Here is a 23977-nt window from a genome sequence, read left to right on the forward strand (position 1 = left end):
CTGGGAAAAGGGTCTTTACAGATATGACCACGTGCTATGGACTGAATGTGTCCTCCTAAATCTGTACACTGAAGCCTAACTCCCAGTGTGATGGTGAGAGGGATGCTGTGATAGTTTGGGAGGTAATTAGGTGACGAGGGTGGCGCCCTCATTAATGGGATTAGTTCCCTTTTAAGAGACCCCAGAGAGCTCCCTTGCCACTTCCTCCGTGTGAGGACGCTGTGAAAAGGCCTCTATGAGCCATAGACCAAATCTGATGGCACCTTGATCTTAGACTTCCAGCCTCCAGCTCAGTCTGTAGTGTTTTGTTACAGAGGCCTACATGGACTAAGACACTGAACAACGGCTCTTAAGATCCCGAGTCATCCTGGACTCCCCATATGGGCTCTAGAGTCAGTGACAAGCTGTCTTCATAAGAGACAGAGAGGGACTTCCCTGGTGGCTCAGTGGTAAATAATCTGCCTTCCAATGCGGGGGACACAGGTTCGATCCCTGGTTGGGGAACTAAGATCTCACATGCCTCATGGCAACTAAGCCCATGCACCGCAACTACTGAGCCTGCGCATAGCAACCGAGACCCAGCGCAGCCAGAAAAAAAAAAAGAAGAAACGGGAGAGGAGAAGAGTGTCACTTGAAGATGGAGGCTGAGACTGGGGTAGGGGGTGCAGCCACAAGCCGAGGAGTGCCTGCCGCCCCCAGAAGCGGGAAGAGGCAAGGAGGGGTCCCTCCTTGAGATTCTTTGGAGGAACACATGGCCCTGCCCACGCCCTGATTTCACACTTCTGGCCTCCAGAAAAATGAGAGAGTAAGTTCCTGTTTGAAGTGTCCCTGTTTCCTGTACTTTGTTTTGGCGGTGGGGGTCTCCCCAGAGTCGGGGGCTCTCTCTTCCCACTGCAGTCCACTCCTCACTATTCTCAGGCTCGCATTCAGTGTTTGGATCAAAGCTCCCCAGTCCCAGGGCCCAACCTCTCTGCTCTGTGAACCACCTACATCTCTGTGGAAGGGGCTTTTTGGGGATAAAGCTGTAACCCAGATTTTGCAATTCAAAGACCTGGAGGGTTCCCTGACATGGGGGTGGGGGTGCTGGGAGCTAGTAATGATTCCGTTCGTGCGTGCTGACTCGCTTTGGTTGTGTCTGACTCTGCAACCCTATGGACTGGAGCCCACCAGGTTCCTCTGTGCATGGGATTCTCGGGGCAAGAATATTGGAGTGGGTTGCCACGCCCTCCTCCACGGGATCTTCCCGACCCAGGGATTGAGCCTGAGTCTCTTATGTCTCCTCCATTAACAGGTGGGTTCTTTACCACTGGTGCAACCTGGGAAGCCCTGGAATGACTCCATAAATGGCCAAAGGACACTGCCTGTGGCCTCAGGGCGGGTGGCCCACACTGTCTCCAGGCTTCAGTGGGAATCATTTCACCCCGATGTGGCAACAGTCTGTGCTCCATGTGGGTTTCTCTTCATGGAACTGCCAAGTAAATGCCCCCCAACTGAGCTTCCTAAGTGTAACTGGCTTATGGGAATTCCCTGGCAGTCCAGTGGTGAGGACTTGGCACCTTCGCTGCTGAGGGGTCAGAGTCAATCCCCGGTCAGTCCACTAAGAGCCTGCAAACCAAGTGGCCAAAAAAAGCAGCAGTGGCCAGAGCAGGACTGGCTTAGGAGATGAGACCGCTGTGGGCCTGAAGGCCCCAGACATGCTGGGTGTACCCAAGCCCCCCTCCCCCCAAACCCTACACCTACTTAGACTCGGCAGAGCCTGGGGACAGGCTGGCGTCCGTCCCTGAGGCTGCGTCGGCCGACTTCTTTTTCTGGATGGCCAGCTTCTTTGTGGTGGGCTCCCCATCTGTTTCTGCAGAAGGCTGTAGGGGAGCGGGGCTGGGTGAGCAGAGGCAGGCGGCCTCGCTAGAGGGAAAGCAGGGATTCCCCCGGTGCCGCCGTGCCTTCTATCCACCGTTCGCTTCTGGTGGTGCCAGGGCAGCGGAGATGGAAGTGGGCTTGGACCCTCAGGGGTGGGAACCGCCGCCTGAAGCTTTACCTGAGTCTTGGTCTGGGATGGGGACAGGAGGAGCTTGGAGACGTCACTCGCGGAAAAGGAGACGCGCCTCTCCCTGTGAGATCACAGAAATGCGGCTTTTACTGACCAGGGGGAGCAGGAGACGTTTGGGGCTGTCGGGCCTGGGGGAGGGGTGGTGCTCCTGCATCTGGTGGGTGGAAACCGGGGATGCTGCTCTGTACCTCATGGGGTTCAGGACGGCCCCCACCACAGAGATGGGGCCGGCCCCAGAGGCCTGTCATCCCAGGGCCAAGAAAGCCTGTCCTGGCAGAAGGTCTGTGTCTTCCTCCACCTCTTCTTTCCTTCGGAGAAGCCAGCCTCTGCGACAAGGGGCTGGGTCTTGGAGTCACTGATATTTAGCTTACTAGGGGTCCAGGGTCTACAGTTTTTCCAGTAGTCACATATGGATGTGACAGTTGGACCATAAAGAAGGCTGAGGACTGAAGCATGGATGCTTTTGAACTGTGGTGTTCAAGAAGACTCCTGAGAGTCCCTTGGACTGCAAGGAGACTGATCCAGTCAATCTTAAAGGAAATCAACCTTGGATATTCACTGGAAGGACTGATACTGAAGCTCCAATACTTTGGAGCCATGTGACGTGAAGAGCCAAAGCATTGGAAAAGACCCTGAAGCTGGGAAAGACGAAGGGCAGGAGGAGAAGGGGGCGATGGAGGATGAGATGGTTGGATGGCATCACCGACTCAATGGACATGAGTTCGAGCAAACTCTGGGAGACGGTGAAGGACACGGAAGCCCGACGAGGTGCAGTCCATGGGGTCGTGAAGAAATGGCCACAACTTAGCAAATGAATAAGGAGAAGAAGGGGTCCAAGTGTGTCGAGAGCCGCTCCTGCAACCTCTAGGTGCATGCACGCAATCACCCCCACCCGTTGATGAGGAAACTGAGGCCCAGGCAAGCTGCAGAGGGGGGAACCTCAACCCGAGGGGCCACCCCCCACAAGGCTGGAGCTGGGGGAACCTCAATCCGAGGGGCCACCCCCCACAAGGCTGGAGCTGGGGGAACCTCAACCTGAGGGGCCACCCCCCACAGAGATGGAGCTGGGGGAGCCTCAACCTGAGGGGCCACGCCCCACCAGGCTGGAGCTGGGGGAACCTCAACCCGAGGGGCCACCCCCCACCAGGCTGGAGCTGGGGGAACCTCAACCCGAGGGGCCACCCCCCACCAGGCTGGAGCTGGGGGAACCTCAACCCGAGGGGCCACGCCCCACCAGGCTGGAGCTGGGGGAGCCTCAACCCGAGGGGCCACGCCCCACCAGGCTGCAGGCTTTCTGTGTGAATAGCGATCATTTGGGCAGGGGCTTCGTCTTTCCCAACCTTCCTTCCGGCACCCTGCTTCCCTGGGGCTGCTGCCCACCTGGTGTCGGCTCTCGGGCACTGAACCGCACGTGTTTCTGAGATGTACGAGGCTGTGCATGGCTGTACAGCCACCCCCACTTCCCCAGCACCCCCAGCCCTCGCTCGGACAAAGGAGGGTGCAGGCTTACTCTGTGGGTGTGAGGGTGGCCCCCACGGCCCGGTGCCGCTCGCTGAGGTCCAGGGACTGACTCAGCATGGTGTTGCTGCCCATGGTCATCAGCTTTTTGCCCCGCCATAGCTCCACGGCGTTGGCCAGCCGCTCAGCGTCAGGGTCCCGGTACCGCTGAATCTGTGTGGAGCCTCCAGGACTGTCGGGCCTGTCCTGGGCCCTGGGGCTGACCCCTGGCTTGCTCTTGTCCTTGGGGGTCTCCGGGGTGGCACTGGGACCCAGCACGGTGACCCTGGTGTCCAGGGCCAGGCTGGTGGGTCGTTCCTCGTGGCTGGGCCTGGGGCTCCCGGCCTGGGCTTCTCCTGAGTCCGGGCTGCTCGGCGGGGCCTGTCGGGGCACCTGAGGCTGCTTCTTGGGGGCTGCCATCTCCATCTCAGTCCTGGCATCTGAAGGGCTTTCATCTTCCCTGCCCTCCTTTGTGTCTTCCGGGAGGCTCTCCTCTGACCCTGGGACAGCCTTTCCAGAAAGTTCTCTGAGGGTGTGCTCGTCCTTGCAGGACTGGATGTGCTTGTTCTGGAGCTTCACGTGCTCCAGCCCCCGCTGTCGCCGTGACTCACGCTTCTCTCGGCTGCGGGGCACTTTCTCGCGACCTTCACCCGCGTGTTTCTGAGTTGGGGGCGCCTTCTCCACGCTCGGGACCTCCTTCTCAGGTTGGCAGCTCTCGGCTGGGGGAGCCCCATCATTGGGCCATACCTCGGGCTCCAGGTCCAAAGGCTCGCCCTCCGTGGAGGGTTCTAGGCCCCGCTCAGGCTCTGGGCCAGCTGCCTGGGCCAGCTCGGCCTCAGCGGTTTCCTCCTTCGCAGCTTGCTCGGCTTCCCTCTCCTTCTCTTCAGCTTTCTGCTTCTCCTCCACCATCTGGCTGAAGCTGGTGGGGCGGGGGAGGAAAGGAGGTGGGTTCAGGAGCAAATCCACCCAGGGCGCTGGGGAACCCTGTTCCACCTGCAGGTACAGGGCTGGGGGGCCAGGCTCCCCCTCTGCCAAGAGGTGAGACCCTGGCCCCCAGAGATGCTTCTTGAAAGATGGCCCCATCCTTAGCCAGGAAAAGGGGGAGACAGGGAATAGCCTCGTGTTGTCATGGGCACTGCTGCCTAATGGGTTCAGTGAAAAAAGTGAAAAGTGCTGGTTGCTCAGTCGGGTCTGACTCTATGGACTGTACCCCATGGACTGTAGCCCGCCAGGCTCCTCTGTCCATGGGATTCTCCAGGCAAGAATACTGGAGTGGGTAGCCATCTCTTTCTCCAGGGGACCTTCCTGACCGAGGGATTGAACCTAGTCTCCTGCATTGCAGGCAAATTCTTTACCATCTGAGCCATCAGGGTCGGGGGACCTTTATTAGGTTTGCTGCAGGAGGGATCTGTTCGGAACTCCCTGAACTCCTCTGGAGCCCCTGGCCTGGTGGACTCCCTGTGAGTGGGGACAGGGGGGCCCCCTGAGGGTTGGTCCCGGTGGCCTGGACCCTCTGAGCCCAGGTGGTTCTGCTCAGTGGCTGGGGTGGGCAGGTGCAGTGGGAGAAGGGGGGATCCTCTAGCAGAGACTAAGGGCTACCAATGGTGATCTGGGGTTGCCACAGGTGCCACCTGCCAGCCCCTCCTCAGCCTCCTTGCATCCAGACAGGGACATCCTGACAGCTGTACCGGCCAGGTGGTATCTCAGGTAGCGTTTGAATGTTGAGTGGGTGGAATGTTCTGGGGGGTTGGGTGGGGGGTGCTTGGTCCCATTCTGCTCACCTCTTGCGCTGCAGGTGCCCCCGGCAGAGACTCTGGAGGCGGATGATGCTCTGTCTCTGGCGCCGGTAGGCTGCCCGCTGCCGGTAGCCCCTCCATGCGGCCTGGAGGAACACGGCCGCCTGCGTCCTCTCCAGTGCCCGGCGGACGCGGTAGGACCGCCAGCAGGCCTGAGAGTGGAGGGGGCGTTCAGGGGCTGGGTGCGCGTGGCCCCGGCCAGCCTCGCCACCCGCCCCGTGGGTCCCCTTGGCACCTGGATCGTGATGGCCGCCCGCCGCGTCTGCAGGAAGTGCCTGCGCTCCAGCACCATCCGGAACCAGCTCTGCAGCAGCAGGATCTTCCGCACGACCTCCCGGTGCAGGGTCTCCTGCAGGGCCTGCCGCTCGGTCTCCTTCAGAAAGACCTGGGGGCGGGCACAGGAAGGGTCGGCGAGCCTCCAGCACCCCTGTACTCAGGTCTGCTCTGCCCACTCGGCAGTGAGCGAGACCGAGCTGGTGTACTGACTACTGACCTGACGAAGAGGAAGTTTTTTTTAAAAAAATACATGTTGAGATAGAATTCCCAGAACATAAAATGAACCATTTAAAGTGAATAATTTGGTGGCATTTAGTATTTTCAAGCTATTGTGCAGCGGTCACCTCTATCCAGCTATGAAACATGTCATCACTCCCAGGGGAAACTCCATATCCATTAGTAGTCACTTCCTAATCCCCTTCCCTCAGCCCCTGGCAACCCCTAATCTGCTGTCTTATTTTTAAAATTTTTTTGGGGGGGGTCACATCACACAGCATGTTGGATCTTAGTCCCCAAACCAGGACTGAACCTGCATCCCTTCCACTGGAAGTGCAGAGTCTTAACCACTGGACTACCAGGGAAGCCCCAGCTTTCCGTTTTTATCGATTTACCTGTTTTGGACATTTCATATAAACTGGATCATACACCAGAGGACCTTTCGTGCCTGGCTTCTTCCACTCAGCATAACATTTTCAAGGTTCATCCACGTAAGTGTATATCAGAGCTGAATAAGATTCCACTATGTGAATGGCCCACGTTTTATTTATTCATCATCTGCTCATGGACACACGGGCTATTTCTAACCTTTGGCAATTGTGACTGGAACTGTGCCGCTATGAATGCACACGTACTAGGATTTGTTTGCACGTTTTCAGTTCTTTTGGGTTTATATCTAGCAGAGGAACTGCTGGGTCACCTGGTAACTCTACGTGACTAACTTGCTGGGGAGCTGTGAGACATCACAAAGGTTACTGACCAGTCCCTTGAACGCTCTGTGCTATGGTATGATAGTTCCTAGCCTACAAATGAGAAACTGAGGAACTGATGCCTGAGCCCCACACCTTAGGTCTGTCCCTCTGCCTTCCAGGAAGAAATAACGTGCTGCACCCCAAGAAATGTACTTCCTCAGCAGACCCCTTATTTTCCAGGGAGTGGCGTGGGCTGTGCAAGGACCCCGTGTGGAGTGGAAGGCATGGGTGCCAGGGCCCTCCGAGGGCTGCGATTGCGGACCTTGGTCTTGCCGATCTGGTAGCTCCTCTTGTCTATGTCCATCTTCTCCAGCAGGGCAGAGATGACCTCCCTGCAGGGCTGGGCATTCTTCGGGAGAAGCACCTGGAACTGCTCCGTGAAATCCTGGGTGATTTTGGGTAAGAAAGGAGAATCTACATGAGGGTTTCTGCCACCACAAAGAACAGGGCTCTAGCAACTCCCCGGTCAAGGCGTTTCCGAAGCCACAACTTGGATTGATATGAATAGTGTTGACAAAACTAAGATCTGGGACTTTCTGAAATAGTCTGAAGCTTAAGAAAGACTGTCGCAGACATGGAGCACTGGATCTTTCAGTCAGTGGGAGAGTGACCATCATCACGAGGACCTGCTGGCTGCTGGCGTTGTTGGGGGAGAGCCAGAAGATGAAGTTGACTGTGGGGGGCTCACAGTCTGTGATTCATTAGAGGGCTGAACCATAGCTGGAAGTATGCTTTTTTTTTTTCCACTGCATGGCATGTGGGATCTAAGTTTCCCGACCAGGGATTGAATCCGCATTCCCTGCAGTAGAAAAGCAGCATCCTAACTACTGGACCACAAGGAAAATTCCCAAGGTATGCCCCCTGACCTTTTTTTGGCCACGCTGTGCAGCATGTGAGATGCTATGTCCCCAATCAGGGAACAAACCTGTGCCCGGGCATTGGGAGCATGGAGTCTTAACCACTGGACCATCAGAGAAGTCCTGGTATGCCCTTTTAAGTAAACAGTTATGCTGAATTTTTAATAGCCAATCATGAGTGAAACACACCAGCATTTTCTCCCTTTTCGGCAATTTGCCTTTCCTGTTTATGCAGATCAGAAAGATGATATTCCTGTTTCTGAGGATGAGAAGAGGGAGGCACGCCACAATGAAGCCATGTACCTGAGGCCACGCAGGTAAAGCTGGAATGGGGACCAGGGGCTTCCACCTCTAGGTTCAGGCTCAGTGCTCACTCAAGCACTACACAGCTGCTGCCAGCTCCCCGCATAAGCCAAGGGTTCTCCACCTGGGCTATGCTAACCCCGGGGGATGTTTGGTGTTAAATGGAGACACCTTGGGTTGTTAGAACTCAGGGGAATAGTGTTCCTGGCATCTTATGGGTGGAGGTCAGGGATGCTATTCAATACGCAATGGTGCACAGGGTGGCCCACATCACAGAGCATACTGCTGCTGCTGCTAAGTCACTTCAGTCGTGTCCGACTCTGTGCAACCCCATAGACGGCAGCCCACCAGGCTCCCCCGTCCCTGGGATTCTCCAGGCAAGAACACTGGAGTGGGCTGCCATTTCCCTCTCCAATGCATGAAAGTGAAAAGTGAAAGTGAAGTTGCTCAGTCATGCCCGACTCTGTGTGACCCCACGGACTGCAGCCTACCAGGCTCCTCTGTCCACCGGATTTTCCAGGCAAGAGTACTGGAGTGGGGTGCCATTGCCTTCTCCCCACAGAGCATGACCCAGCCCCAACCGTCAATGATGACATAGTTGAAAATCTGTTGAAATTTCATCTTCACCAGTTTGGTGTTACTAGTGATTCTCTGGTTTCTAGAAAGCCCAGGGACCCTGAAGTCATTTCCTTGGGTCTCAGTTTCCATATTGGGAAAACTGGAACCAGGGCCCCCTTGCAGCTGGCTGGCAGAATAAAAGAGCTGGGTATAAAAGTGTCTATTACAAGCACAGAGACAAGTCAATATCTTGTAATAACCTGTAATGGAAAATAATCTGAAAAATATGTGTATACGTATAACTTGGAGAAGGCAATGGCAACTCACTCTAGTACTCTTGCCTGGGTGGAAGAGCCTGGTAGGCTGCAGTCCATGAGGTCGCTAAGAGTCAGACACGACTGAGTGACTTCACTTTCACTTTTCACTTTCATGCATTGGAGAAGGAAATGGCAACCCACTCCAGTGTTCTTGCCTGGAGAATCCCAGGGATGGGGGAGCCTGGTGGGCTGCCGTCTATGGGGTTGCACAGAATCAGACACGACTGAAGTGACTTAGCAGCAGCATACGTATAACTGAATCACCTTGCTGTGTACCTGAAACACTGTAAGTCAACTATATTTCAATAAAATATATATATTAAGAAAAAAGTAAAGATTGGAGAAAGAAAAAAAAAGTGCCTATTACAGAAAATGCTCAATAAAGGGCCAAGTTACAGAGGGATCTGCTTGTGTGATTCCCTCTTCCCTGTTTGGTTTAACAAGCCTCCTGTGAGGAACTAGGCCCCCACCCCCCAACTATGAGAGAGAATGATCTGGTATAAATACCAACGGTTACTGTTGTTAGTCGCTTAGTCATGTCCAACTTTTTTGTAGACCCCCATGGACTTCAGCCCGCCAGGCTCATCTGTCCATGAGATTTCCCAGGCAAGAATACTGGAGTCGATTGCCATTTCCTTCTCCAGGGGATTTTCCCTACTCGGGGATTAGTATCAGGGTGGAGAAACCCTGATGGAAAGTAACCTGCCAGGCTCAGGCTCCAGAGAAGTGTTCTCTCTGGAGGTGGCCAGTGTCCCAGATAGCCATACGCGTGCATGAGTGTATCCTACCTGAAACGTGTACTTGGCGCTGTAGCCTGACCTCCGAATCCGCACAGTCTCCAACATGCCTGTGTAGCGCAGCTGCTGCAGCACCAGCTCATCATCGAAACACAGCTCTTTCTGAAATGCGATTGAGCGGTCAGGGAAGACGTATGCAGGTGGCTAGGGACAGGCAGCCCTGGGAGGAGGTGCTGATTCCCATGTGACTGCCATCCCTCTGGACTATAGATACGGATGCAGTCAGCACACACCCATGGGCTGGGGCTGGTCTGGGAATTGTCCCCAGCCTGGCAGCTGCGGGCACCTGGTTTTTTTCTTTGCCTCAGTCATGCTTTTTGAAATAAAGAGGTGGGGCTGCTCAGCAGTGATAGCTGAGGCATTCGTCTCTTCTAGGAAACATGGCATCTGATCTGCTCTATTCCCTGCTGTCTGGGAGACAGATACTACTTCTCACTGCCTAACTGAAGATAACTTGGTGCAAAGATTTATTTCCTAAAGGCCCCTTCCCAAACCTGTGTTGAACTCGTACCCCGTGCCAGGGATCAGGACGAGTACTGGGGATCTAGCAGAAAGAACACATGGCTGGGCCGTGGGAGGTGTTACAGGAGGGGGGACCCTGGACCACGCCTTGAGAGCTGAGAAGAGGACAGGCAGGGGAGGAGGGCAGGAAGCAGCCAGGTGAAGACCCAGAGGGGAAAGGGGAGCCCAAGCCACAGACAGCAGGGAGGTGCTTGCTGCTAGAGGGTTGGGGGTGAGGGGGAGGAGAGGCTGAAATGAGGTGGGTTCAGTGAGCGTTCAGCCCAGAGCTCGGGGGCCTGGACACCACGCTGGTGCGTGTTATTTTAAGTGGAGGGAGGGAAGGGAAGGGCATGAGGCGAGGGATGTCATGACAGGGTAGGAGGGGCTTCTGGTATCTGGTGGGCTCTCCAAGACTGGAGAGAATGCTCCTCAGAACCCTAAGGAGCACAGGACAGATGCGCAACAGCAAAGAATAGGCCACGAGCATGGCTCCTGCCCAGAGCAGGTGTTGGTGGAGTGTCTTCTGAGCTGTCCAATGTCGAGGCAAAATCCAAACAGGTGGAGCAGGTGGGCCTGATTCTGCAGCTGGTGGAAGGTGGGGGTGGGGACAGAAACCTCCGAGATGTCGTCGCTGGGGGACCAGGAATGGGTGGGGGAGGAGGAGACAGCCTGAGTCCAGGTCCTCGCCTGGTGACGGAAGCCTTGGCACCTGGCAGGGCCAAGCTGGGCTCTGGAGGTTAGCAGAACATCCCAGGAGCAGGGAAGAGGAACAGAAACAGGAAGAGCAGAGACAGAGTGTGGGTGAACAGTCACCAGGATGTCCTTGCTCAGAGATCTGCTCATGCACGGGAGATAGCCCAGGTCCTGAATGGCTCCCGCAAAGTTCTTGAGGGCACAGAATCGCCAGTGGACCTCTGGGGTGAAGAAAGCCTGGCAGCAGGGGCTGAACTGGCTGCTGGGGCCCCTCTGGTGCTCTGTCCTCCCAGGAAGTTCAGGATAAGCATCAGGCTCTGGGCTCCTGTTTTCTGACCTCAACCTCTCCCATCTGGCACATTTTCTGCGCTGACTGCTTTGGGGATATATCTGAAGAACACCCTGACCTGTCTGTCCTCAAGCCAGCTTTCTCTGGGGCCCCTCCATGTTCCAGCATATGTGTACTCAGTTGCTTCAGTCATGTCTGACTCTTTGCGACCCCATGGACTGTAGCCCGCCAGGCTCCTCTGTCCATGGGATTCTCCAAGCTAGAATACTGCAGGGGGTTGCCATGCCCTCCTCCAGGGGATCTTCCCGATCCAGGGATCGAACCTGGGTTTCTTGCATTGCAGGTGGATTCTCTACCGCTGCGCCACTGGGGAATCCCCCATGTTCCAGAGGATGTCTCTATTCCTGGCTGGTCACTACATGGCCCCGGCTGTCTCCTGCTGATCCCTGCCACCCCCGGATAGCTAGAGCACACTTTTGAAATACGTGTCCAACGAGGCCGGGAACCATGGCTGATAGCAGAACCAGCTTCTTCCAGTCCTTGGAACCTGTGTGGACACTTGCTTCCTCCAGGTGGACACTCTCCTGACCAACCCACCTGACTCCCAGCACTCCCCCACCCCTAGACACACAGTAACACTGCCTGCCGGTCTCCGGACCCGGGCTTGGCTTTCGCCTCCCCGGAGCTGGGGGAGCCCCTCACCTTCTCAGCGTTGGAGCGAATGCAGCGGATGAAGAAGGGCTCTGCCTTCCCCAGTGCCTCCAGGAGCTTATTCAGGGAAGTCTGAGGAGAGAGACGGGGGGGAGGTGTTGGGCTGGGACCCCCTCGGGGGCACGTCCTTCAAGGGAAGGGGATCCGGTCACCTTCCTGCAGCAGCGGGGGTGTATCTGTGCTGGCAGGGGACAGGGGAGGTTGCAGCAGGAGGCTATGCTAACCCAGAGGGCCCCCAAGGGAGCTGTGGGTCCCCATGGCCGAGGGCTGCCATGTCTCTGTCTCAGGTTAAAAGGGCGGGGAAGGTGGTGGGATCAGACTGACTCTTTCTAGGGATTTAAATCACATGTCAAAGGAGGCCAGGAACCCTGGTTAGTAACAGAACCCGTCTCCTCCTGCCCCCACGGAAATGTCAGCACCAGCTGGCGGCCACCCTCTTATCAGAGGTTGAGCTCTGCAGGGCCTCACTTCCAAGTGCCTAAATTCTAAGAATCCCAAACTGTTCCTTTTGTTCCTTCAGCCTTAGAAGTACAAGCTCCTGCCCATGGTTACTGTCTCAATGGTCTCTCTCTGTTCCCCTTCTGCCTTTTCAGTCCTCTAGTACCTGTTTAACCAGTTCCATATGTTAAATTCTCTGATTGAAAAAAAAATAGTCAGCCTCAGAAGGGATCATGGTTGCAGTGATTTTGGTCTCTGGCCTGCTATTTCCGAAAGGGCACTGTGGGAGTTTCTAAATGATGTATTATATATATATATATACATACACACATAAAAGCTGAAGTGGAAACAAAAGACTTAGATTGTGGAGAATGGGAAGGAACAGAAAAGTTAATGGTGAGAGCCTGCGGCCATCTGTTGTTTAGTTGCTAACTCATGTCCGACTCCTGCGACCCCAATGACTGCAGCCCACTGGGCTCCTCTGTCCGTGGGATTTTCCAGGCAAGAACACTGGAGTGGGTGGCCATTTCCTCCTCCAGGGGATCTTCCTGACCCAGGGATTGAACCTGCATCTCCTGCATTGGCAGGCAGATTCTTTACCACTGAGCCACCAGGGAAGCCCTCATTGGCCACTGGACCCCACTGAAAGAAAGAAAAACGTGTCCCTGAGCTTCCTGGCAACCAGGGCAAACAGGGAAATGTGATCTCAGGCCACAGTGCAGTGTTCACATTAACTCACACGCTGACTCATGACTCTTTCAAGATGGTGGCTCAAGGGTGACTGTGTTCCCCCAGGGAGCCTTGGCACTATCTGGAGACGTTTCGGTAGTCATGTCTGGACAACGCTACCAGCATCGGGTGGGTGGAGGCCAGCAATGTTGCTCAATGGCCCACAACACACTGCATGGCCCTCACTGTGGAGAATGACCCCACCCCAAATGGCAAACGGTGCTGCAGTCAGAACGCTGGGGACGAGAAGTGCCCTGTGCTGGGCGAGTTTTGGCCCAGCCACGTGAGTGTCAGGCAGAGCTCAGCGACCCCCCCACCCCGCCGGGCCGCCCACCTGGAACTGGGCACTGATGCTGGGCGGCTTCTTCTTCTTGTGCAGGTGTAGCAGGGACTTGGTGGTGCGGTCGTGCAGGGTCATACTGATAATCAGCTTCAGGGATTTGGAGTCCAGCAGGTTCTAGGACAGAATCACAGGGTCTGGCCTGCCCTCCCAAAGCCCCAGGGGGCACTGGGAAGCATCTTGTGCTGCCCCAGAGCCAGGATAATGCCCCCCTGGGGTGGCAGCTCTTAGGCTCAGTCTGGGGGCTGTGCTGTCAGAGACGGGGTTGGGGCAGGAGGGCCTGGTGGGCAGCGCTGGTGACCTGACTGGGGGCTGAGCCTGAGCTGCGACCTAGGCGGCACCTAGGAGGGTGCCGCAGCCTAGAGGGCTGATCACGCCCGCCTGTGGCCTGAGTGCCCAGAAACCAAGAGCTGCGGAGTGCTGGCTTCCCTCTGTGCAGCTCGAGGCACGCCGAGCACCCCACATTGCTGTGAGTGCTCATCCGGCCAGGCTTCCTGTGGGCCAGCCCTCACTGTCAATACAAGGTGGGGGGCCTTAGTGCTGTCCCACCTGTTGGCTAGACCAAGTGGACTGAGCAGTCGCTCTCTCTAATTTCAGAATCCCTCAGCACGCTGTACGCGCAGACTAGACAGGGTGCTTGGGTGCACCTGACCCAAGGCTGGCTGCTGGGGTCTAGGCTGCCAGCAACGCACAGCTGCCCCCTTCCCAACAGGACCACCCTGGCTGACAGGCCTTGTCTCCCTGGATGCCCAGGAGGTGACAAGGCCCATCCCACCCTCTTGGGGTTGGCTTGCAGCTAAAGACACCCAACATGGGGACATGACAGGAGGGTCCCATCGCCTCTTGGTGAGATAAGCTCTGTGGTACGGCTGCCACTCCTGGGTTCCCTGGGATCCGGCTGAGCCCACTTCCTGCCCTCCCCGACCTCAGGTTTCCCCTGGGAGTTCCCCGCTGTACACCACTTGTGCCAAGACCACATCATAGGCCCTGCTTCTAGAAACCCCAAACAAAGACCCCTCTGTGTCATTTCAACAGGAGATAGTTTTTCAGAGGGGAAAGGGGAGAGGGAAGGAAAGAGAAGGAATTAGAGAAGCTCGAGAAGGTAAAAGCCCCCGCCCCAACCCACTTTCTGGAAACAGGACGCGAGCCAGCTGCTCGTGAGGCGGTGTTGGGCGGTATTGTGTGTGTTTACCTTTGGAATGATCTGCTTTTGTTTGATACCTTTACTTTTCCTGTCAAAATATTAAAAATGGTTTTGTGAACAGAAGGAACACAGTGTCTGGCTCTGGGTTAGTTCAGCAAGCCACGCCTTGCGGGTTAGATGGAGCGAGAACAGAGAGAGCGACAGAGTCCGGAGGCACAAGTGCAACGAGGCCGCCGCCTCGCCAGGACTGTGCACACCTGCCTCACTGGGCCAGCGGCTGCCCCTGAGGTGGCAGGGGCCCCTGGGTGTCTGGGGGGATCTGGTGGATCTCACAGAATGACAGTGAGATGTCCCAAAGGGGGCTTCGAGGGGCCCCATGCAGCTCTGAGCCTACCAGGTGTCCCAGCTCTACTTGCTAGGTGTTGGGAACCATTAAAGCGGTCTGAAGACCCTTCTGGAGCCCCTGCCCTCGTGGCCAGGTCAGGGGTCTGTCTCTCAAAGAACTGAGATAGGGCCTGGGTGTATGGGTGCCTTATAGACTTGAATTGGCAGAAGGTTAAAAAACGAAAGCTGATCTTTTTGGCCAAGGGAGTGGGGAGCGCCCACACATTCGTAGACACTTTATGGAATCTTGCAGACAAGAAAAGATTTTTTAAAAAATTGCAGCCTGGGCAGTTTCTAAGACCCACTGAGGAAATGGTTCCCTGCGGATCTGCCAGAGGCTTGGCTCCGAGGCTCTTTGCGTCGTTTCACATTTGTCCCCGTGGGGTGGAACGAGGCATCATAAAAATGACTTTGCAAACAGGCATCACTGCAGGCACAAGCTTTGTTCTCGGTGGCCTGAGCCCTAAGCAGCTGCTGGTGCCCACTGGTTGAGGTGGCTGCCTGCTGGGTAGGAGGGTATGGAAACTGTCACCCCTGCTTTGCAGACAGAGGGTGAATGCTCACCGCACTCAGGTCAAACAGTGATGGGGGGGGGTCCCAAATCTCATCTGTGTGGCTTCCGGCCCTTTCTACCGCATCACACCCACAAAGCAGGGTCATGGGATGCGCAGAGGTCCTCAAGATTGCACACCCTGCCTCTGAGGCTTCTTTATAAGCTCATAGTGACAAAGGCTGGGCTGGGGGGAAGCGAGCCTTGCTCGGCAGGTTTTGGGGAATAAAATCAGCTGCTTCGTGGCAGGAGCATTGCTGGGAAGCTGTGCTGGACACTGGGGGGCTGACGAGGATTCGGGTTGGGGTGCAGACACTAGGGCGGGAGTATGCCGAGGGCCACTTAGCGACGGCGGCGTGAGGACAGGACCACAAGACAGCGCGGCACGGGCAGCGGCTCATTCAATGTCATGGGAAGCCCCTGTAGGCGGGGGGCGGGGGGGTGTCTGGGGCGGGGAGGCGCTCGTTGCACTTGTTGGGGAGAGGGGGTGCCCACAACCTTGGGGGGGACTCACGGGATGAAGGTGCGGGGTTTCTGGAGCCGATTGAGGGACTGGAGAAGCTTACGGGGGTCGTCACCCTGCCAGGGCAATCCTTTGATACTCCGGATGATTTGGTCATGCAAATCGCTGGGGGAGGGGAGGGGGTGCAGTGACAGAGAGAAGACGGAGTTAGAGCAGTGGGCCCGCCACCTCAGGGTCCCTGGCACGGTCGGGACCGTCTCCAGGCCACTGGAGCCAAAACATGCAACCTGGGGAAGGTCTGAAGGCTGCTGCCACTCCCTCCTGCATGGAGAAGTCAGGGTTCGGCCACCCCAAGGAGGCGCCGCCCTCCTCCGGTGGTTAGGGAGGGGCTGGAGACACGTGGGGCTGAATGGAATTTGCAACCTGGCATCTCAGATCACTGGGAAAGACCTCGTGTTTGAGCCTGTGGGAGTCTATAAGAAGCACCCAGGGGTCACTGAGAACAGGAGGCCCGGGAGGGCTCTGTGGGGAGCAGCGGGTGGGCTTCTCGTGATGCTTCTGTGGCTCCCTGTCTGCCTCCTGTCGGCTTCGAGAAATGCCTTGGGAGGAATGAAGTGCAACTCACACAGGGGTTACAACTGGGGTGGTGCTTGGCTGTTCCGACTGGGGTGGGGGCTTGACTGGCTTCTGGAGGTGGGGGCCAGGGAGGCTGCCCCACTCCTTGCAGCACCCAGGATGGCCCCACCACAGCGTGGCCCGGCAGAGGCCCAAGGGTGAAGCTCTAGCTGAAGACATTTACCCCCAGCATTCAATCTTATTAACTGTGTTCTGGGTCCGTGGGTTTAGGGCTGAGTGTACATTTTAGGTGAGAATGACAATGGCTGAGGAACAAAAATCGAATGCGCTGAAAACGGGACGTTCGCGAACAATGTCTTGATAACAAATGTCTAGGGCAGAATGTCTAGAAATGAGGGCGTGATGACTGCAGGATGATCTGGGAGTCTGTCTCTCTTTTTAAAAAAATTTCCTCATTCCAAGGGACTTCCCTGGTGGTCCAGGGACTAAGACTCCACGCTCCCAATGCAAGGGGTCCAGGTTTGATCCCTGGTCAAGGAACTAGCTCCTACATGTTGCAACTAAGAACTGGTAAGTAAATAAAAAGATTAAAAAAACACTTCTTCATTGCAGTTACCCGAATACATGTTTAAGCCCTGAGCAGTTGGCCTGGGAAGACCCCGAGCGGCAGCCCCTTGCCTGTGCTCCATGCACCATGCCCAGGGCCGGATGGCCGCACTCACCTCTGCTCCCTCACCCTCCAGGGAGGCACCAAGCAAAGAAAACAGAGGCGCCACATGTCACCTCTGCACCCTGAGTGGCCAGTGCAGCGCCTGCTCCCTACCATGACGATGAAGCCCCTGGCTTCAGCCCACACCCCCCTGATTAGGCCAAATCTGGCGAGAGCGCCCCCTGGCTTGCTGACCCCCTCTCTTCTGGCTCTGAACGCTGTGCTGAGCGCCTTGGGATGATGGCTTCTCAGGGCGTGCCTCCCTGGTCTCGGGTTCCAAGGCCCTTGCTTCTACTTACTTCTTGCTTTCATAGAAAGCAATGATGTCTTCAAAAGCGTTAATATCGAACTCCTCAGAGCCGTCAAATGAGAAATCTAGCATTGAGCAGCTGAAAGGGAGAATCTGTATAAACTAAATGTGCTTTTGCGGGTGAGACCTGTAGCCCCAGGGCCAGGCCTTGGGGAGACCGAGTGGGTCAGGGGCCACTCTGAAATACGGGGCAGTGTTTTTCTTTTTCGCCTTCTTTGGGGTGAAAAAGCTGATTTACAAATGCATCTTTAAAAAAAAAAGAAAAACAACCACATCTTTTTATCAAGAGGGAGGGGACACAAGCATACCTATGGCTGATTCGTGTTGATGTTTGGCAGAAACCAATACAATACTGTAAAGCAATTATCCTTCAATTAGAAGAAAAAAAATCAAAATGTATCTTTTCAAAAGGAGGAAAATGACACACTGCCTTCAGACAAATGGCACAGGATCACTTACCTAGGAGCTATCTTTAACTCCACACATAAGCTTTCATGAACCTCTTGAGGGGGGTTTTCTTACAAAGTGCTCAAAAAACAAAATGACTTTTTCATGTTTCAAAATTTAGGGGCTGGCTCCTTGGGAATTTTGCTGAGTCTTAAGAAAGAGCTTGGGGGCTCTGCTGCCCCGGGGCCTTCGCACCAGCTGTCCCCCAGGTCAGCACACACTGCTTGCCTTGTCTGGTCCAACTAGCCCCTTCTCAGTGTAGTCTGCCTGGCTTGGCTCTCGCAAGCTGCCTGAAGGGTCCCTGCCCTGGCTTTGCCATGGCCTCAGATGGCTATCGAGCATGACCTTTTATACCCCGCCTTCCTAGGAGCACAAGCCTGCTCACTTTTACACTCAGTACCAACTGGGGTATCTGGAGGAACCCTGACCATCACTAGGCAGCCACAGAACACCCCATGTCATCTTAGAGGCAACAACGCGTCTGTGTTTCTGATTGAGAGTAAAGTAACTTAGCAGACCGGGGTTTGGGACATCCTGGTCAGGCTAAGGGAGGAAGTGCTCTTACATCAAGCTTGCTGCTCTGCGAGACCAGCAGCCTTTCGGCCCCGCCCGCCAACGGTCACAACAGGCCCTGAAAAGGATCCTTTGTAAACTAAGCTGCCCACATCCCCTCAAACAGATGATGTACAAGGTTGGCCTCTCTGTGTGCAGAAATGCGGCCACCAGATGCCGCTGCGTCTGGGTGTTTCTGATTTAAGTGGCTGCCGGGTTCCTTATTCAGGTCAACCCTGACCTGGGTTCAGGGTGTCGGGTTTCTGGCACCGTTTTAAACAACCGGCTGCCTACAGGCTCCGGCTGGGACAAATCAAGATCTCGCTCACCGGTACAGTTTTTCTGGCGGGGTGCTGGCTCCTCTCTGTAGTTCTCCCAGGTGACCTTGGGCACCAGAGCTGTCCAGACCTGCTGGGGGGACAGAGCACATGCAGTTTTGAGGTGAGTGCTGCTTGGAGCTGAAGGGCTTCTTAACTTCAACCCGATTGGAAAAAAAAAAAAGAGAGGGGGCGGGCGGGGGGAGGCGCTGACACTCAAATTTGGGCACAACAGGGAACCATGAAATGTTCCATTTCCCCCCCAAACAGCACCATCTATTTCCTAAAACAGATGCCCCAGGACCTTTGCACATGCTGCCCGCCCCCATGGCCAGCCCACCCTGCCCACCCTGTGTGGCCCAAACGGTACCATCTCAATGTAGTGGCTTTAACCTTTCAATCCTCCTTTAACCGACATGCCACCCTTCCTAAAATGGAACCCTGGGGCTGGTATCTGGAGCTGAGTGATCCTGGGAGAGTCACTCAGCCCTTCTGGGTGTCAGCCTGTTCTCACAGAAAAACAGGAACACACCTTCTTGCCTTGTGAGGATGGGCAGGTTAAATTATATATCCCGCTACAAATCTTCTGTTTTGCAAGATCAAAAGGCTTGGGGGCTAATTTACGATACCCAAGACATGAAAGCAACCTACATATCTATCAGCAGATGAATGGATAGGGAAGACAGGGTATAACTACACAATGAAATATGACTCAGCCATGAAAAAGCAGGCAACAATGCTGTGTGCAGCTACATGGGCGGGCCTAAAGGTGATCATACCAAACGCAGTTACGTCAAATAAAGACAGATTTTATACGGTATCACCTATATGTGGCATCAGAAAAAATAACACAGATGAACTGATATACTAAGCAGACTCACAGACAGAGAAAACAAACCTACGGTTACTGAAGGGACAGGATGGGGAGAGGGATAAATTAGGAGCTTGGGATTAGCAGATACAAACTGTTCTATATGAGATAAACCACAAAGCCCTCCTATATAGCACTGGGAACTACAGCCAGTATCTTGTAATGAACTATTGTGTGCTAAGTTGCCTCAGTGTGGATGACTCTGTGTGACCACATGGACTGTAGGCTGCCAGGCTCCTCTGTCCATGGGATTCTCCAGGCAAGAACATTGGAGTGGGTTGCCACGCCCTCCTCCGGGGGACCTACCCAACCCAGGGACTGAACCCATATCTCTTACATCTCCTGTATTGGCAGGCAGGTTCTTTATCACTAGTGCGAAAGAAAAAAAAAACGTTTGGGGAACAAGACAGAAGTGCTGGTTGCACAACCTCAGGAATGTGCTAAATGTGATGAAATTTTACACTCTGCAATGGACTTTGAGCACCTCCTCCTCGACAGTGACACAGGGAGCCTCCTACCTGCAGCCTTTTCAGCTCTCTCGGCCCGCAGGCGCCCAGCCTCCCGGAGCACAGCCATGGCCTGGATGGCAGCCCGGAGCACCGCCCAGCGGAACACGGCCACGGGGTCCATGCCGATGAGTTCCCGCACGTAGGAGCTGTCACTGCCCCGCAGGAGGGCCACGATGTCTGGCCTCATGTAGTCCATGTTCTTCTCTCGGAAGTCCTGGCGTGGGGACGATGGGTAAGAAGGGTGGGGGGTGGTCCCTTGCTAGCGTTGGCTGAGGCCCTGGGGTCAGCTCAGGAAAGGCTGGGTGGGGAGTGGGACCCATCTCCACGACAGAGAGGGGGCTCCTGCCCATGGGGGCCTCGAAAGCAGGGCCAGGGGTTTGACACTGGGTCTGAGCGCCCTGGAGCCTTGCCAAGCAAAAGCAATAAAGAGGGGGCACAGAGCAAGCGCCTGAAGGAAAGGACCTCCACGGTACCCAGGGGTCCCATTCCCATCCCGAGCGGAGCGCACCTTGACTGACAGTGGTGACAGATGGCTACGTACCTTGATCTGGTATTTCACCTTCCCTGCAAAGTGCTGGATGATGAAGGCCGGCTCCATGACGGGGGTGCCGAGGAAGTACCTGTTGTCCTCGTGCTGCTGTTTGAACTTGGCCAGCAGAGTCTGGCTCGTGGCATGCGGAAAGCTGGGAAGAGCACGGGAGACCTTTAACTGCAGGAACTGCAGCCGGTCACCTGCTCTGTATTGGCAGGTCATAGGCCTTCCGCGGAGGAGGCGGGCGGGTGCTCGGGCTGCGGTGGCCCGGGCACAAGGCTGAGGGCAAAGTGATGCCCTCAGGGCTGGGGAGCACACTTGAAACAGGCAGGGCACCCCAGTGGCCCCGGCCCATGTAAAAGTCTGGTCCAGGAAAGATCGTGACCGGGGCCCATCACAGGCAGTTCCTGGAATAATCCCAGGGCAGGGGTGACTTCTGGTCTCAGGTGCATCTGTAGCTGGGTGCTGTTCTTGCAGTGGGTCTTGCCCATGCTCCCTGTTAGAGGCAGGGGCTGGGATTTGGATGAAACAGGGAGGTGAGCGGGGCCTGACTAAGGGAGCCGCTATATCTGGCTATTTTGGCCTCCCAGGAAGGAAATGCCGCAGCCAGCTTTGGCATCCAGCCTGCGCCCTGCCTCACTGCAAACTCGGGCAGCAAGGTATGCCTCTGAACCCCTGATGCCCGGGTTTCATGGCTTAACAGGGCATAGAGGGGGAGACCCTGTAGCTATGAGGCACACATTGCCAGGGGCACATCACTGCCAGGGGCAGGGTGTGGAGAGCAAGAGGCCCATTCACTCAGCTGTGGAAATAAGCAACATCTTCACACGCTATTTCAGAAAATCCAATTTGATGCCCCCCAAGCCCCTCTAAAATCATGATGAACTAAAACAATAGGATTTTATTTTTTTAATCTTGATTTTTTTTTTTTTTTGGCTCACCATGGACTTTCTCTTTTTTGACATCCATTTTTATTTATTTTTTGGCCGTGTCCCAAAGCACGCGGGATCTTAGCTCCCCAACCAGGGATTGAACCTGTGCCCCCTGCATTGGAAGCACAGAGTCTTAACCACTGGACTGCCAGAGAGGTCCCCTGAAACAGCAAGATTTTAAACAAAGACAAATCCGACCAGGCTCAGCCTGGCCCTGCCTTGCATGCCTTTCCCAGATTTGGCTCTGAGGAGTTTGCTGGGAGGGACAATTAACCCTTCCAAGTGCCCTGCTCCTTCCCTTATCTGAACATTTTCTCCCTGGATTCTGGCCTAGAATGGATGTGTCTGTCCTGGATGGGACTCAGCTTGAGGCAGTTGGTGAGCCCTATTCACCCCAGGCCTGAGGGGACGTTGGCAGCAAATGAGGGGCCTGATAAAAGTTGTTGATAAAAAGACTTTCCAGTGGATAAGGATCCACCTTGCAATGCAGGAGATGCAGGTTCCATCCCTGGACTGGGAACTAAGATCCCATGTGCCGAGGAACAACTCAGTCTACGTGCCGCAACTACTGAGCCCTGGAGCCACAACTCGAGAGTCTGTGCACCTCAACAAAAGACCCCACAGGATGCGCCAAAGACCTCACATGCTGCAGCTAGGACCCGACACAGTTAAAAGAAACCCAAAACCCTCAAAACATGTCTACGCCCTGGCACACTGAACCTGCGAATGTGGCCTTGGATGCAGTCAAGTCAAGATGAGCTCTTTAGGGGGGCTTTACTGGCACTCCAGTGGTTAAGACTCAGTACTTTCACAACCAAGGGCTCATGTTCAATCCACGGTTGGGGAACTAAGATCTCACGAACTGTATGACGCGGTCCCCACTCTCCCCTAAAAAGATGAGGTCATTAGAGTGGGTACTAATCTAATAGGCTGGAGTCTTTATAGGAAGAGGAGATGAAGCAGAAGGACAAAGATGATGTGACTACAGAGGCAGAGACTGGAGTCACGCAGCCAGAAGCCAGGAACACCTGAAGCCCCGGAAGGTGGAAGACGCAAAGAAGTCTCCTCCTCGGAGGGAGGGCGGCCCTCCCACACGCTGGTTTTGGCCCATCAGGGCTGATTTTGCGCTTTTGGTCTCCAGAACTGTGAGAGAATGAATTTCTGCTGTTTCAGGCTGCGATTCAGGAACTCTGGCTGAGTGACCAAGCACAAAGCAGCTCGAGAGTGACCATCTCCAGCCTTCATCATGTCTTGTGGACGAGGGCTGGCCGGCTTGGTGGAGAATCTCGTATCCGGGGCCCTGATTCCACTCCCTGCCTTTTGCAAGGCTGCACCAAGCCTGTGACCGGCTTCTAGATTCAGGTCCCACAAGTCTTTCCCAAAGACTTCTGGGAGGGCGAGGGTGTGTCCCTGAGTTCACAGCTCTTGTGGGTGTTAATATTTCTCTGGTGAACGGCAAATGTGGGGTCAGGATTTGCAGGCACATGAATCTGAGCAGCCTGGGAGTTCCTGGGATGGAATGGATTCGAGGAAGGCCCCGGGGCTGCAGAACCGGATGCAGGGACACTCACTTGCTCTCTTCATCCAGCAGATAGAAGAGGCCGGTGGGCTTCTTGCTGATCAGGTGGATGCAGCCCACGTTGTCCGTGTAGTCGATGGTGTGCCAAGAGATCCCTTCGCTCTGGTACTCCTCCTGCGGGGTTCAAGGGCATCTGTTACGTTCATCGTTTCATGGGCACAGTAACATCTACGCAGCACACGTCCTACGTAAAAATACTTTATGTACGCACGTACGTATTTATATATAAACGTGCAAATAACACAGAATGCGTATTAATGGAGCAATAGAAATATATCAATAAATACATAACATTATTTGAGAAATAAGCCATTAGCAACAGGGAACAGGAACGCGTATTCTCAAAGATCTTCCGTAAGTCCTCTGCATACGAACCTTCAGGTGGTGAACTTTCAAAGATGTGACTGTGCGTTCACATGTCCGATCGTGTGAGTGAGTTCACGTGTCTGGTGTCCACTGCCACCTGCACGCATCCTCTGTAAGTGGCTGTGCAGCTTGCCCTCTGCCGTCTATTGCTGACAATCTCCAGTTCTATCCTCTCCCACCTCCTCTCCCTCCTCCAGTCAGTAACGCTTCTTGCCAGTTCACTCCACGCCAGGCCCTGTATGCCAGCTGTTGCACTGTACTACTGTACTTTTCAAAGTACTGAAGATTAAAGATATTTTCTTCCTTTTTTGCATTTGTTTAATGTATTATCTGTGTGAAAATTATTCTAAACCTGTAACAGTACAGGTTTATGTTTTAACTGTGTGTGTGTGTGTGTGTGTGTGTGTGTGTGTGCACGCTCAGTCGCTCAGTTGTATCTGACTCTTGGTGACCCGATGGACTATAGCCCCCACCAGGCTCCTTTGTCTATGGGATTTTCTAGGCAAGAAAACTGGAGTGGGGTTGCCATTTCCTCCTCCAGGGGATCATCCCAACCCAGGGATAGAACTTGCATCTCTCCTGCACTGGCAGGGAGATTACCACAGCACCACCTGGAAAA

The 23977-nt window shown here is 54.9% G+C and overlaps 1 protein-coding gene across 1 annotated transcript in view; it reads right to left on the bottom strand.

Moving 5' to 3' along the window:
- Positions 1 to 23977, bottom strand: part of MYO9B (myosin IXB) — an 88317-nt gene that overhangs the window by 12322 nt on the left and 52018 nt on the right. The window contains exons 10-24 of the mRNA XM_068981516.1: positions 22985 to 23106; positions 20491 to 20632; positions 19959 to 20163; positions 18582 to 18660; positions 15710 to 15823; positions 14310 to 14349; positions 13112 to 13234; positions 11602 to 11682; positions 9408 to 9518; positions 6847 to 6969; positions 5576 to 5725; positions 5326 to 5492; positions 3558 to 4463; positions 2036 to 2108; positions 1741 to 1859 (exon numbers count right to left, since the gene is read on the bottom strand). Coding sequence (XP_068837617.1) covers positions 1741 to 1859; positions 2036 to 2108; positions 3558 to 4463; positions 5326 to 5492; positions 5576 to 5725; positions 6847 to 6969; positions 9408 to 9518; positions 11602 to 11682; positions 13112 to 13234; positions 14310 to 14349; positions 15710 to 15823; positions 18582 to 18660; positions 19959 to 20163; positions 20491 to 20632; positions 22985 to 23106 — 2555 coding nt within the window. The remainder of the gene's footprint in view (positions 1 to 1740; positions 1860 to 2035; positions 2109 to 3557; positions 4464 to 5325; positions 5493 to 5575; positions 5726 to 6846; positions 6970 to 9407; positions 9519 to 11601; positions 11683 to 13111; positions 13235 to 14309; positions 14350 to 15709; positions 15824 to 18581; positions 18661 to 19958; positions 20164 to 20490; positions 20633 to 22984; positions 23107 to 23977) is intronic.

Source organism: Capricornis sumatraensis, chromosome 9 (genome assembly GCF_032405125.1).
Source record: "Capricornis sumatraensis isolate serow.1 chromosome 9, serow.2, whole genome shotgun sequence".
NCBI lineage: Eukaryota > Metazoa > Chordata > Mammalia > Artiodactyla > Bovidae > Capricornis > Capricornis sumatraensis.